Source organism: Anopheles stephensi, chromosome 3, assembly GCF_013141755.1.
Source record: "Anopheles stephensi strain Indian chromosome 3, UCI_ANSTEP_V1.0, whole genome shotgun sequence".
In the NCBI taxonomy this organism is placed as follows: domain Eukaryota; kingdom Metazoa; phylum Arthropoda; class Insecta; order Diptera; family Culicidae; genus Anopheles; species Anopheles stephensi.
In genome coordinates, this window is record NC_050203.1 from 54,262,008 (window position 1) to 54,277,337 (window position 15,330).

Consider the following 15,330-nt stretch of genomic DNA (forward strand, 5'->3'; position numbering starts at 1 on the left):
TAAGAATAATTTAATAAACTTATACTTATTTATTAAAAAATCTTGATTTTTCAAGGTGTCAAATTTCCATGTAGCTTTCAAAAATCAAAACCAAAAAATATTGCTGCGACTATAGAAAGCAGTAGCAGAGCAGAACACAGATTCGGCTATTACCGGTCAGAGGTGTAACCTTCCTTTGTAGACGCAGTGTGTTCGAAAGAGAAGATTCAGAAAGGAACCCGGAAAGTTGAGTCTTTAATTTACATTTGAGGAGGACAAGCCCATAAGTAAGGATGAGAATGTTGTCATTAGTAATTTCTTCTGCCGTCAACAGTATCATACAATGCAATAAAGTACAGTGAAGCGAGCCAGCCATCAGACAATTATAGTCAATATCTAATGGCATTAAAGCAAACAGCGCACCGGCGACAAAGTGTTCTTTCTTCAGAGATTATCCACCAACGCACCCTTCGCACGCTTGTGCACGGACTGTGGTTTCGGTGTGGCCTGTTTTGTGAAGGCTGTTGCGTGATTTATTAAAATCGGTACGTAATACAAATATTCCACTGCATGAGCAAACCGATGGATGCATAAAACGAATGAGTATACTGGCCAGCGGGCGGCCGGTCAAGCGGGATGGGTATAAAGTTATTTTACAAAAGTGCTTTGGATGCGATCGGCCATCATTAGCGATCGGTCCGTCCGTCCGTCCGTCCGTCCGTCGGCAGGGCTAAATGTCTTCGATGTCACACCGTCCAATGGTTGCACCGTGTTTTGGGGGGACGCAGAGGTACTACCAATCACCACAGTGGACTGCGCACGGGTCCGCTGCTAATGGCTGTCGATGGTGGTGGTGAATCCGCTCAAGTGACCGTAGTCAGTATGGAAATGGTTTTTTGGTCCTCGAACGGTGTGGAGCGGCAGGATGGGAGATGAAGAATTGAGGATGGGCATCGTATCATTACGGCGTTGGTACCGAAGGGTAGCAGTGATCTTTAGCAGCTCGATCTTTTAGCTAATAAATATCATTTCCCCGCAGTCTTGCGCGTCCTCGTCCTGCCCCCGCAAACCGGGTCATCTGGGCTGACCACCTACTAGAACTGTCCAGGGTAGCGGGGAGCGTTGTATCGGGGCGCGGACGGGATGTGGGCACCCTCGGCACGGTATCCGTTCTCGTCGGCGATGTAGTTGATCGTGTAGACGACACCGTCCGGACCGGTGTACGAGTACGAACCCTGCATGACCTGTGCCTCGCCGGGCGTTCCCGGGTTCTTCAGGAAGCCACGCTGCTCGGCCCGGATGCCGTTGCTCGTCTCGTAGCTATAGATGTACGAACCGTCCGGGTTGGGTTCGTACACCTGGTTCAGGATGACGGCGCTCGCCTCGGGACCACCGTACACCGCCGGATTCCGGAGCGGGTTGGGCAGTGGGCGAATCTGGGCAGAGCTAGCGGCAACGAGTGCGGCAACGAGTAGTACGACCTGTGGAGTACATGCAAAACCATGCCAATAGGTAAGGGGCGTTAGTATGCGAACCATAATTTGATGGATGCTAAGCTTTATGGCACCCTCCGGGAATGCGATCATTTCATTGTTGCATGATGTTGCAAACAGTTGCTGGCCGTTTGGCCTGCACACGGCCCTAATGCCCACTGTTCCCCGCCACATGCACCACTGCTTTGCAGCGTCTTTGCGCAATTTCCATACACAATAAATTGACAGATTTTATGTGTCAGATAGTGTGCGCTGAGTTAGAGCGGTAGCGCGAATGTCAATCGGCATCGGGGGAGTTGAACGCAACGTAACGCGCAACGCAAATCCGTTGCTGCAACCGCTTCTGGTTCCCCGATAGGGCTGGGGCAAAGCTCACCAGCATCCAGTATCGGGAGCATCGGTTGCTTTTCAACCAACCCACCCGGCCGTCAATCGTACCGGGGATCGAGCGATCGGTCGATCGGTTGATCCATCGGATGGTTTATGAGCGTGCGCTGGGATGAGTGAAGTTGGCAGTAATTGAACGATTAGCAGCAGCCGACATACGGTACAAATGCGAAGCAAATTTGCCCACCAGGACAATCAGATCGGGCGATCCGGGTGATTGATTTCCTGCAGGCGGTAGTGCTGGTGATGCCGTGAAACGTGAAACGGAGCTCGTTAGATTGCAGTTAATTCGCACGGTTTGGGATTGCTGTTAGGTGGGAAACGCGCCCGACAGTTCCGTGTCGTCCGCCTTCCAGGCGGCTATCATTATGACCTCAATAAAACGGGCAATTATTTTTTATTGACCGATGATTGAGAGTGTCGTTTGGAGGGTGATTCATGCAAGCAGAGTGAATCTTCCAGTGCGAAGTTTTTAAATCATTTAATAAGTAATTTTTAAATATTAATTCGATAGACCCACACAAAACCTTAAGGTGGCGAAGTGAATTGACGCTAGTTGCTAAGCTGAAGCGACCGGTATCGAATCCTATCCGATGCAATCTCACAGCTGAGCTAATGCTGAGGAATCACCTACGGGTAATTTGAGTCAAGGAAGTCAGGAAGAATGTTGGACAGGCCCAAGACTTCTAGAGTCTAGAACCTAGAGTCTAGAAGACCTCTAGAGAAGAATGTTGCGATATGCACAAGGTTGCAGGAGATCTAAGCTATAGACTTGGTATCCTATTAATCTTGGGAATCTTGGGTGTGTAATACGTGTAATAGCGTCTGTCTTTCGCGGTGTAAGACCGGTATTAAATCCCACCTAAACCGTACCATCGCAGGCAGAAACGTTAAGTAAGCCAGAAGCATTAGAGCAAGAAGTATTTCATGAAAGATAACAAACTCTCCCACAATTACTAATAATACGAAAGAAAAAAAGTTTAACTCTTCTTCGAACGACTATCTCAAAAAGTTTGATAATTTCACATAAAAAATTGAGAATTTTTGTTAAAATTGTTTTCTTTAAAATTCGTCTATTTATAAAAAATTGTTAATTTGTATGGTATGGTTCCCCGTAGACTGGTACGTTTAGAGTGTCTTCTAGACTTTTTTTTTCTAGCGATTTACTAGGTCATGATGATTGTTCACTAGAGTTTTTATACCACATGATGAGACGTGTGGTGGTCCAGTGGTAAAAGCAATAGTGGCGATAGTCTTCATACAGCTGGACCGGGGTTCAAATCCCATCCAAGTCGTGCGCCCCGTAGTGTGAGGACTGACTATCCAACTACGTGTTAAGCCATTAGGCGGCCAGCGTTGACCTAAAAGGTCATTGAGCCAAGAAGAAGAAGAAGATGGGATTCTCATGTGTTTCTATGAGAAGCCAATCCACTAAACCAAGCAATGGAACCTTCTGAAGTACCAAAGTAAAGCTAATATTTATCTGTACTTATACTTTTGTATTAAACAATATTGTCACAAATCTGCTCTTTAGCTTTCGCCTGTACTTAACACGTTGTGTTAAGTGTTTATAGAATATTTCCTATACACTTAGGTATTCACTCTGAATAGTCGTATCACGTGTTCACAGCCCAGTAATGTCCTTCGGGAGTTTCAGGAATCACACACACACACACACACACACACACGCACACACTCCTTCGACTCCTTGTCCCAAATGTTCGACCACAATCGCGCATTTGGCTGATACTGATCGCCCCCAATTTCGCTCGCACCCCGGCGTAACACTTACGAATTTCATGGTTGTTTAGTATTGTTTCTTTTCACTGACGGAAGCGAAGACACTACGGTTATCCTGCCGGTTGGAACTTGGTTTTGCCGAAAAGGGACTGCACTGTGATGCGATCGATGCTGCACGCTGGATGCTTGGCTGCGGTATGATACCGATGATGGGTCACCCGATGCGAATTTATACTCGAATCGGTGACTTCAATTTTCTTTCTACTCCCTCCTGAAGACTCTGCACACAGCCAGCTAGACTCGTGCGAGAGCGAGAGTGGTTGTTGTACAAGAGCGCAGGAAAAAAAAAGAATATGATTATTATTAAATGCGGCCCACTAGAGTCCGCACCACGATGGGGGACACCCCCCTGTCGCCCGCCATCTAATACCGACTCATACACACACACACGGGCGCGCTTGTTCTTGCCTTCCTGCCCCGCTGGACGATTCTGTGCACCCCCCCCCCCCCCACACGGCGGTGTGAATCCGTAAACCCGCTCACATAAACACACTGGCAACGTGCAAGTGCTAGTAGCTTCCCGCCGCTTCACTGTGATGCACTCGTCTAAAGCAAGGAACCTGCGATACCTGGTTCGCCGCCATTCCCTGCCGGCAGCCAATCACACTCGGCGATACTGGAGTGCATTCGGGGTGGCAACGTTTGCGATGCCGCATCGAAAGGCCGTGTCGGAGGGATCATAATATTTCTTGCACTTTGAGGGCGATCCGTGAGTGAGCGAGTAAGTGAGCGAGTGGCGCAGGTTCCTAACCTACCCAAGCCTTTCGGGGAAGGGATACTTTTCAAAGGTTTCGGATCTTCCCCGTTGGCCGAAGATTTCGAGACCCACGTAACCTAAGCGCAGTGCCACTGGTAAAAGCCTCCCCCAGTTCGGGGCGGTTTGATGTTGATGATAATGCTGGCGGTAAGCACTCAAACCAGTGTTCGAGCGAGTCAGGCAAGAACTTTAATTAGATGACCCCATACCGAACTAGGCTTTTGCTCTTCAGCTTGTGCCGTCTTACATAAGCAAACCCGGGCTATGTGTTACGATTAATGAGAAATCACACGCCAGTCGGGTGGAGCGGGAGGAGTCGCGGGACGGTTACTTCACGCTGGTCAATTTCGGACATTTCCTCCGCGAGCGCTCGAAGCTTGCTAAAAAACACATGTCACACGCTTCATATCTGCTCAATTCCCAAGATGCGTTGCGCTTTATTTGCACAGTCGTACAGTCCCGGAAAATAGCCCAGCTGGCAGAAGACAGACCCCAGGACAGACGGCAGTAGGAGACGGCAACAGGTCCCCACAGAAAGGTCACTCGGTGACCAAAACTGTGACGCGTTCCGTGGCTTCGTCGTCGGGTTGCTTTGGCGATCCGATCAGTTGAATGGTGGCTAGAGGCAGTTTTCAAGGTTTTCGCCGCCACGCCGTGGTCAGAAGATTAGATCGAACAAAGCTCGCGCTCGGGAAAGGGGGGGGGGGGACCCCTGGCGGAGGGAGTCAAACGCGCAAAAGCGATGGGAGTTTTTGAAGCCGACCCAGCAACACGCGGCGCATGAAAAGCAGACGAACTTATCGCACCGGCCACCCGCAAATGTCGTTCTAATTACACATGGCGAGATGACAGTGGTGGGACCTTTTTGGCTGGAAACGCGCAGGAAACAAGGAAGGAGAAACGATGCTACCGTAATTAATCATCCATTATTTGGCAGGTGGCATGCAGCGATCGCGATCGAGAACGCGATCTGACGCCCGCGGTATTGAAATAGCATTTTAATCCCGGGCAAGCCACAGCGAACGACGACCGGTGTGGCTTGGTTTTGGGGGCTTCTTTTCGGCGTCCGAGACACGGTCGGTCGGTTGACGCATCCGCCTTGGGACACACGCGAAACTGTAATTACTTTGTGCTGAGAGCAGAGTTTTTCGCTTGTTGCGAGATGGCTTGGTGTGCGGGTCACCAACTACGACATTGAATGCTGTGAAAAACAAGTGTATTGAAATAGATCATCGCAAGCTAAGCGTTTGTTGGCTTTGTTAGTGATAATGCAGGGTATGACAACTGATTCTGGGTGATTATTTGTCTACTAATAATTATGACCATCCGCCAATGGCCACAGCTACGCATTTCGATGGCTCATTACTAACCATTCAATTATCGTCTATGGTTTACAGTCGCAGTCTCAGACGAGTCAAACAGTTTGGAAGGTAATGTAATGATGTTAAGATAAGAGATCGATCCCATCTTGGATTCAAAGAAAGAACAAACGACACTAACGACGTGAGGTTGTTATGATATTGAATTCAATTAAAAGATTTTAATTTTTCAAACAAGCTTTTGACGGTCAAAGCTTGAGAAAAATGTATTGTTGTGGTCTGTCAGTTTCATTCGAAAACAAGAGGAAGATGTTCAATCAGGAGTATATATGACCCTGCCGGTGTTGAAGGACATTAGAGGACACTGTTGATAGTTCGGTTGAGTATTGGCTGTTCCAAAGCCTGTCGCAACTCCGGGATATTCCTAGCGGGATATACGATCAGTAATAAAAATATGCTATCGATCGAGACAGCAATCGTAGTCCTCAGCCGAATATAAAGTAAATTCACAATATTCAAATCTTTCTCTTTTATGTAGGAAAAGGGATATTTTCTTATTGAGTGTTTATAAAGGCGATGTTACAAATAACATGGGGCTTAATTTGGTATTTAATCAAACTGGGGCGAACCGGTGCTAGAGTGGTTCCGGTCTTAAAAATAAAAAAATTGGCCGGGGATAAAATCCTATCCAGTCCAAATCCTCTCCTTTACGCAGGCCTGACTATCCAGCTAAGGCTAAATTCAAATCACTGGAAGCCAGCAACGGCAGGCTAAGACTTTTCGAGGTTTTAGCACCAAAGGAGAAGAACTTTAACTTGCGTAACTCGGGGTTTGAGTTATCTATCAACTCTATTTCGTCTTGGGCACAATAAAATTAAAGAACGCTGTGATTAAGTATTCACGATTCTAATGTTTATACAAGATATTCGGATGCTGACAATATAGGAAACCAATGATTGTGTTTGCCTTTTTTAATTCAGTAAGACTAGCCTAAGACCCTACGATGCAAGGCAAACGAGTTAGGCAAACACATAAAGAACTGAGCGTGCAGGATCAAGTCATGTTTTATGATCCGTAAATCAATGAAATGCTTTTTATTAAGATTCCGCTCTCTATGTAGTGCCTGGTTTTGTCATCAGACTTTATATTTTGAAAAAAAAATTGGGTGGCCCGGCTCTACACGGCAGGACCGGTGATCAAATCACATCCAAGATCATCTCTCCGTACACTGTATTCAAGTCGTAGAATACCGGCAACGGTCAGTCTGCTATTTTCGAAGTGTTAGTGCCAAGTATGATTAAGAAGAAGAACGTTCAATCTACCTGTGGAAAGGTATGTAGGTGTCATTTTCGTTGATCGTTGATCGTTGATTTGATCGTTGACGAAAACCTTTCTAGTGTAGTGTTCCTTTTAAATTTACTTGTTACAGAGGGACACGAAGCAAGTTCTAGTTCCTATGGAATTAAATAAATACAGGGTTAACACAGCCACTCGGATATCGTAAAGCTCCTGAATGTTTTCACGAACTGTCACATTGCCAGCGTAAACGCACAATTCGTCATCGTGAATCTCAAAATGGCATAGCAAACATTAAATCGTTCGTGATCGATGTGTTACTGCGCCAGTTGTTGTTAATTTAATTTTGACCTTAAAATTGTCGCCATATGTAAGATACGGCAGGCAATACAAATAACCAGGAATATGATTTGCTTGAATATGAAGAATATCTAAAAAAAAAAATTCATGATTTGAGCATAACTTTCAGATAGCAAATATCAGCCTTACTGTCTTCTTATCTACTCATTTAGGAGAGCTCCTTAATCGTAGATCTCCTAAGATCTTCCTTTTATTCATTTACCTTATTGCAATCAGTATTAGAGGTTATTTAAATTTTAGAGAGCTTCAATTCACCCCTTCACTTGATACTTTGTATGTGTCTCGTTTGATATGTTTATCCCTAGTAACGGCAAACCTCTGTTACTGTTACCATTCCCGTTTTTTACAAAGAAGCAGCTACTGCGGCAGACGGAGATCATTCCAGACACCTCTTGCTCTTATTTAATCTGGACCGCTTTTATTTTCATGGATCCTTTCCTTTTCCTTCGCTACGCACGGTTGCATTCTAGCTTCATCAATCACACTATTCAAATAAATTGCGTACTACCGTTCTCCTTGCGGAGAAGCGGCGATACACTGCCGGCGAGGAATAACTTATCTTCAAACACCGTTTTGACATAACCTCAATTAAACCGGATGTTTACGAGTGTCCGCATTCCTGGTCTCGTAGACCGCCTACGATTTTGCAGCACACGACTATGCAACCAATTTGAATGATGAGTCGTATGGGTATTAGTAGTAGTAGTAGTAGTAGAAGTACTATTAATAATATTGCTAAGCATACTAACACCGTATGCTACTGCACCGTACTAGAACAAGCGTCATCCCACCCTAGATCAGATAGCGTTTCCCACGCATTCAGTACACGCTCAGTACACGAGCTTGTGTGCTACAAAGTAGTAACTCATCCTTCTGTTTTCGACATTTAAGTCATCATCGGTTGCTGCGGGTTCGGGGGAGTGCGGTGAGGAGCGATATACGCCGCCCGGGGGATAAGCGTGCCATGGGCCGAATGCTGAAGCTATCATAATTTAAATTAATAGTCCAAAACCCTATCAATGTCGAAGGAGAAAAGGTTACCCCTGGTCGGGCGAGTTAATCTTCACCCCCCCTAGCGAACCAATCGGGTCTGTATCGCGGTCCAATAATTTGCAACCGGTTGGAATGGTAAACTCGTGACACTCTCGTTAAAAGCTGTGAAAAAATGGCGGCGAAAGAAAGTGACTCGAACTGTGTGAGTGAACTAATTAAATTGAATTGTTCTTCGGGTGGAAATCGTAATCCGCTTCTTCCCTCGGTCCGTGAGGATGGTGAAATCCAATAAAGCTGTGCTCACGATCATCGTGGGTTGCGCTTTGGAAGCGAGTTATTAATGGGTCGGGTGTGTATTCTAATTGGCCATTCATCATGTCAGCTCTTTGGAGCAGACTTCCTAAAATGTGTTTCTCCATGTCGTCTGTCTTAATGCACGTCGTTCGACTGGCGATGTGGCCCGCCGATAAGAGCCACAAATTGGGGTGGCCTTTTGCATACCGCGCTGTGATTTAGATGCACTCGTTGACAGGTTCCGCGCTTTGTTCGACGGCTCATCCTACTATGTCACGCATCCGTCTGCTTGGGGTATCACAGTCAACGCCTTCAAGTATCACTTCATCCCGTACGGATGCGTCGCTGTGTACCCCAACAGTTCCGTTTTAACGTCGTTACGTCAGCCAGTGTGGATCATTTTCCCACATATCATTACGGAGTTACTTCTCAGAAAAGTAAGCTTCATCCTCGTAATAAATTGACTTCGTATGCTAATATCCACAGAGTGCGATCGCGGATGGCGATGATGATCGTTTTGGTCAATCGGTAGGACACGTGTATGAAACATATTTCTAACATTTTATTAGAACGGTTTAACGTCATCCAGGAGGACTTATCATGCAGGGTTGGGTCTGGTATGTAACATCAAGCGAGATCAAGGTGTCGATCTACAGAGAAGGGGTGAGCTTTGCTTCTAGGTCGTATCAACGGAGATTAGGGGTTGAAGGTGAGTGCATCCTCATGACTAATACAGCTTTATATGTACCCCAGTGCACCATGCAGCACTTAACGCTGTCCAACGATTGCATTAAATTCCGTCCTTATTGGAAGCTGAAGTGACACTTATTTTGAATAATTCTTTTTCTTGATTACCGGTAGGTCCTCAGTCGTAGGTTCCCAGTAAAGATTGACAAATGGTTGAGTAGCTTTGATATTATCTTTTAATGATTCCTCAGAATTGGTCCTAGTTAAGATTGATTGAATCTGAGGCTGTTCACCAACGAGAATAATATTGTGAATTTTGTTACTATCGCGGGGATATTGGGTAGAATCCTACCCGTATCAAGCCACCGGTTCGCAGGAATGACTATCCAGCTAAAGGCTCTAGATAAATTCAAGTCACAGAAAGCCAAAAATGGCAGACCGAGACCTTCAGCGTAGTGATGGGTCATAAGAATCTTTTCACTCTGCTCTGCGAAGCGAGAAGTTCGGGTCATCCCGTAGGTTCGGGTCGACCTATGGGTGCAATGAGTTCGTTGGATTGATCCGAGCTCCTGGATCGACCCACCCTTATCTACTTTCGAGACGTGAGTAGACTTAACGAATGCTTCGGGCCAGGAGCTTTCAAGGGGTCCTCGATTTTGTAGAGTGCCTTGAAGTACATAAGAGACCTCATATGATGGCCTCTGTCTCTGGTCCAGTCAGCAGATTCAATGTGTTAGGGGCCTGCTACTTTCTGAAGGCATGCTGCCGATGTCCTCGATACCGCTGGTCTAGCGTTTCGTCTGCCAATTGAAAATCACGCCCTTTTATCGGACGCATTAATGTATCTTCCTCTCAAACGCCGCTCAGAGGGTTTCGTCCTCTTTGGGCAGAGTTTATGTTACAGAGGCGCATATGAGTTCTGACACTATAAATGTTCTATACAATCCATGCTTCGACCGTCGCGTCACGTAATTTTCGATTCTTACTTTAAACTCCTGATAGGTTAAATTTTGGACGAATTTACATATGTCATCGCCTTTTTCATTATCATCCTCAGTGTTTGTTAGAAGGGTCGCTGGTGCTACCACTAATTTGGATTTGTCCTCGTTAATCTCCACCTCAAAGTTTTGTGCTGCTTGCTCGATCCTTTGAGTAGTAGTATATTCTTCATGTATTTCAATTTAAATTTGTTTACAATAGTTGTTGAGATATTGTTGATAGTGGGTTCAATAATTTAAATTTTTCCTCACTAATTTTAAAACATAGTTTGGCTTTGCCAGTTTAAATGCTATTTGATCAAAGTGCAGATTTAAATTTGGGAGTAGGAAAAAATTCGGTAAAACCTACTTCATAATACGAAAGAAAAAAAAATATTTTAAACTTAATCCTACTTATTAAATAATTTTACAGACTTATTCTTACTTCAAAATAATGATTCATTAAACATTCAAATCGCTTTAACGCTCTCAATAACTAAAGGGAAGTTTTGGGATTAAGAAAATTGGGATTGTTAGTGGTTCATGGAAGTTTTGGAATCATGAATAGGATTGGAAGAGGAAAAAAAAAATTACGCATGATGTATATTTAGATTGTTGTTTCGGCATCTTACTTTGTAATTATAAACTAATTTACTGTTAAATTCAGCAATGGTAGGAATTTGACAAATTCTATGCAGTGTTTTAGTTCTGAACCAAGGTGGCACATTTAAAATATTTTTCAGACACTTGTTTTGAATTCTTTGTAGTCTAAGTTTGTGTGTTTTGGCGCAGGAATCCCATACTGGAGAAGCATAGGTAATATTAGGCCGTATTACTGTAGCATATAACAGGAGCTTATTGTATAGATTTAACCTGGATTTTCTGTTTAGTAAGCTATACAAGCTACGAAAAACTTTTGTGCATTTTATAATTGTGGAATCAATATGTGCTTTGAAAGTTATTCTTTTGTCAAAAGTCATTCCAAGATATCTCACAGATTGTTTCCAGGGGATGTTTGTATTGGATATCTGTACTTGTCTGTTGGGTATTTTTTTTGTACACGTAAATCGAGTGAAAAAGATGGCTTCAGTTTTACTATTGTTGATTTTTAATTTCCATTTTTGACAGTAACTAGTGTATGTTTTAAGAGCGGAATTCAAAGTGTTAATTATTGTATTGGATCTTTTTCCGGATGCTGCTATGGCGACGTCGTCGGCATAGAGATATTGCTGACAATTTTTCATTTTTGGAATATCGGAAATGTATATATTAAATAAAAGTGGAGAAATAACGCTTCCCTGTGGAACCCCGGCACAGGGGGTGTATGATTGTGAACTGGCGGAGTGAATGAATACTTTATTTTTCCTATTTGTAATGAAACTTCTTATTATGTGGATTAAATAGTTGGGAAACTGGAGTTTTATAAGTTTGGCAGTCAATCCGTTGAACCAAATGGTATCAAAAGCCTTTTCAGTGTCGAGCAGTACGAGACCTGTAGATTTTTTTAAACTTCTATTATTTACTATGTTAGTTTTCAGTCTATCTAGTTGATGGGTTGTAGATAAACCAGGTTGAAATCCGTATTGAGCTTTTGGTATTATGTTAAGTCTTTCGACATGTGTTCGTAGTTTCGTAGAAATGATTTTTTCAAATAGTTTTCCTAGGCAGCTAAGTAAACTTATTGGTCGATAATTTGAGGCAATACTGAGATCTTTTCCTATTTTAGGTATGGGAACTACTTTTGCCGTTTTCCAACTGTTCGGGAAATACCCCAGCTTAAGTGAACTGTTCATTATAAAATTTAAGGTAACGACTATGTTTTTGGGAAGATGTTTTAGCATTTTGTTATTTATTTGGTCTAGTCCGGTTGATTTTTTACTTTTCAAGTTTCTGATTGTTTTGATAATATCGCTAGGTTTTTTGAAATTTGTAGGGTTGAATTCTGGAATTGGGTGAGTACGAAGAAAATTGTCCACTGCTGTCCTTACTTTATTTTCTAATGGACTTACAAATCGGCTGGTTATTTTATGTGCATTTTCAAAGTGTAATTTAATGGCCTCGCATTTCTCTTTTGAGGTCAAAAGAAGATGCCCATCCTTTTTAAGTGGTTGGATAGTATTGGGTTCATTTTTCAATGTTTTAACTAATTGCCACATTCTGCTATTATTGTTATTATTATTTGGTGCGTTATTAATTGCTTCAAGATTGTTTGACCAAGCATCGTTTCGAACTATGTTCAATTTGGATTGAATGGTCGCTTTAAGCCAGAGATAAGTCAATTTGAACGTTGAATTATGCCTATGTCGTTGCCATTTTTTCCTGAATTTATTGCGAATTTTGATGAGTGACAAAACATTATCAGGTATTATAATATTATATTTTCCCGGTGTTGTGCGTGGGACAGCAATATTATGGGCTGCGTGAATGGCATCTGTAACTTTAGTTATTAACTCGTCAATTTGCGAAGTTTGATCCATCATACTTTGATCCAATTCATTTGTGTTAATACTATTTTTCAAAACTGTTTTGTACAAATGCCAATTGGCTTTGGAATAGTCATATATTTGTTTATCCGGTTTATTAACAGCGGATGTGTTTTCGATTTGAAAATAAACCGGTAAATGATCGGAAGTTAGTTCCGAGAGAGTGATCGGATCAGAAATGTTTAAATTGTTGTTTGTTAAAACTACATCTAATGTAGACGGCATGAAGTTAGAGTTTGATGGAATATAAGTAGGAGAATTAGGAAAGCATATAGAAAATTGACCTTTTTGAATTTCCTCAAATAGGGATTTTCCAGCTTTGTTAGCAGATGCGCAGTTCCACATTCTGTGCCTTGCGTTAAGATCTCCACAAATGAAATAATTATTGGCTCTACTAGTTAGCTTTTTAATGTCTTTTTTGAAGCTATCTATATTAGTATTTCCTCCAGGATGGTATGCGGAAATTATAGTTATAGGAGTGCTATTCACAAATATTTTTACTCCAATGGCTTCAATTATATCCAGATTAAAACCAGGCAACAGCTCATGCTTTATGCTACTTTTTACTAGTAATAGTGCTCCGCCTTTTGGTCCGTCCAAACGATCCAACCTATAAACTAGGTAGTTTGGCATGCTAAAACGCTGACCAGGTTTTAGAAATGTTTCTGTGATTGCCATAACATCTATTGAGTGAACGTCAAGAAAATTAAGTAGGTCTAGTTTTTTAGTTGAAATGCTATTTGCATTCCAGTATGAAATTTTCATATTGGTTGTACTAGCCATTTCATGGGAAACAGAATTTTTGAACTATTTTAAATACAACCATGATTTGGTCTTCTTTGGAGGAACAATTTCGAAGATTAGAAAACGTTTCTGTAATTATTAGCGCCAGCTCATCTGGTCCGAAGAGATCTTTTTGACCAGTATTGGTAACATCTGCGTATGATGCCGACTGGGGAATGCGTGTGTTTGGATTATATGTTTTTTCTGTTCTTTGGTACTGGGACTGGGAAGAGTTTGGGTTATTCAGGAGAGGAAAGTTATTATGCGAGAGCGTTACCTGCCTTATTTGAGATGTGGTAGTGCGTCGGCTTGTCTGCGTAGCTTCGAACTTTTTTCTGTTAGGACAGCCCGTGTAGTTGGCTGTGTGGTTACCGCCACAGTTCGCACACTTTAACTTGTGCGTCGGTATTATACCGTCCTCACATTCTTTCGCTAACGGGCATGTCGAAGATGTATGTGTTTCACCGCATTTGATACACTTAGGCTGTCTAAAACAATTGTCACCGCCGTGACCGAAGTTCTGGCAATTTTTGCATTGCATTACGCCGTTTTTATTTGAGTAATATTTCCAACTCACTTTCTGGTGGTCAAGTGCAGTAATCGTACGGAGCACTTTGAGTTCCACCGTCCCTTTACTGAAGTGTAGCAAGTACGCAGCTTGCTGATCGTAACGCTTCTGCTTCATGGCCAACTTCTTTATTGCCACCGGAGTTAATTTCTCTTCTAACAGAATTTTTTGTAAATTCTCGATGGGCATGTCTAGCAGCCCGAGCAGGACTATTTTCGTTGTCTTATCTTCTTCGAGCTGATAAGAGTGGAAACCTATCTTTTTAAAGTGGCTCAGTAGTTTTTTGTGATTGTCGATGGAATCCGTTCGCACTACTATTCCTTTGAATGTAACGTTGGTGGTATATCTCACAACACCTGACGCAATTATTTTTTTGTGCACATCTGCAACGTTGGTGCTCGCCACGGTTATTGGTGGTGGTTGTTTCGTTGATTTAACCGTTTTAACGTGTTGCGTATGCGTGTTCACCTCAATTTCATCATCGGCGATGGATTCCAGAATACCAAACGGATTTGTATCCGCTGTTTTAACCGATTTTGAGGGATGGCTAACCACAGATTTATGGAACGAACTAAGAGGCATGGAAGCAAGCCTCTTGGTTGAAGATCCTTTGGCCCGGCCCATGGTAGTCCGAGCAAAAGCTTTGGCTTTGTTTGACTGTAATCACTCTGTTAATATTTCTTGTTTCACTGGAGCTATCTGATACACGTCCGTTCGCTATAAGCGGTGAAAGCACTCTGATCGATCCTTTGACCTATTTCATCCAAATTCACAAGTTCTTTGAAGGTGTTTCGGGCTTGCTGGCTAACTTACGAACAGCTGGATTGGTAAATGATAAATGTTTGGTTTGGGTTGTTCTGGATGTTATATATTCTCGAGGCATGCCTCTACAGCTTCAAGAGTAACTGGATAATAGACGTAAAGCCATCTTCTATTTCCCTTGTCGATTGCTTCTCAGCAATAAGACTGAATGTAGGAGAAGAATTATTTTAACTAGTTATCTCTCTGAACTACATCTCATAAATCCCAAGAACCTCACTATCAAGCAAAGCAAAGAGTGGCTCTTAAAATAGTTGTTTTCAACACTGCGCGCATCTGTTAAACAGACAACTGACGCGAACGATAATCGTTCGCTGCTTTCAACCGGTGTGAAC

The 15,330-nt window shown here is 42.9% G+C and overlaps 1 protein-coding gene across 1 annotated transcript; it reads right to left on the reverse strand.

The window, feature by feature from the left end:
• Positions 1 to 474: 474 nt before the first annotated feature.
• Positions 475 to 3,815, reverse strand: LOC118513349 (cuticle protein CP14.6-like). The gene is made up of 2 exons (XM_036058981.1): positions 3,652 to 3,815; positions 475 to 1,460 (listed from the first exon to the last, which is right to left on the reverse strand). The coding sequence occupies exons 1-2, from the start codon at positions 3,658 to 3,660 to the stop codon at positions 1,074 to 1,076; spliced, it is 396 nt and encodes a 131-aa protein (XP_035914874.1). The 5' UTR covers positions 3,661 to 3,815; the 3' UTR covers positions 475 to 1,073.
• Positions 3,816 to 15,330: the final 11,515 nt, after the last annotated feature.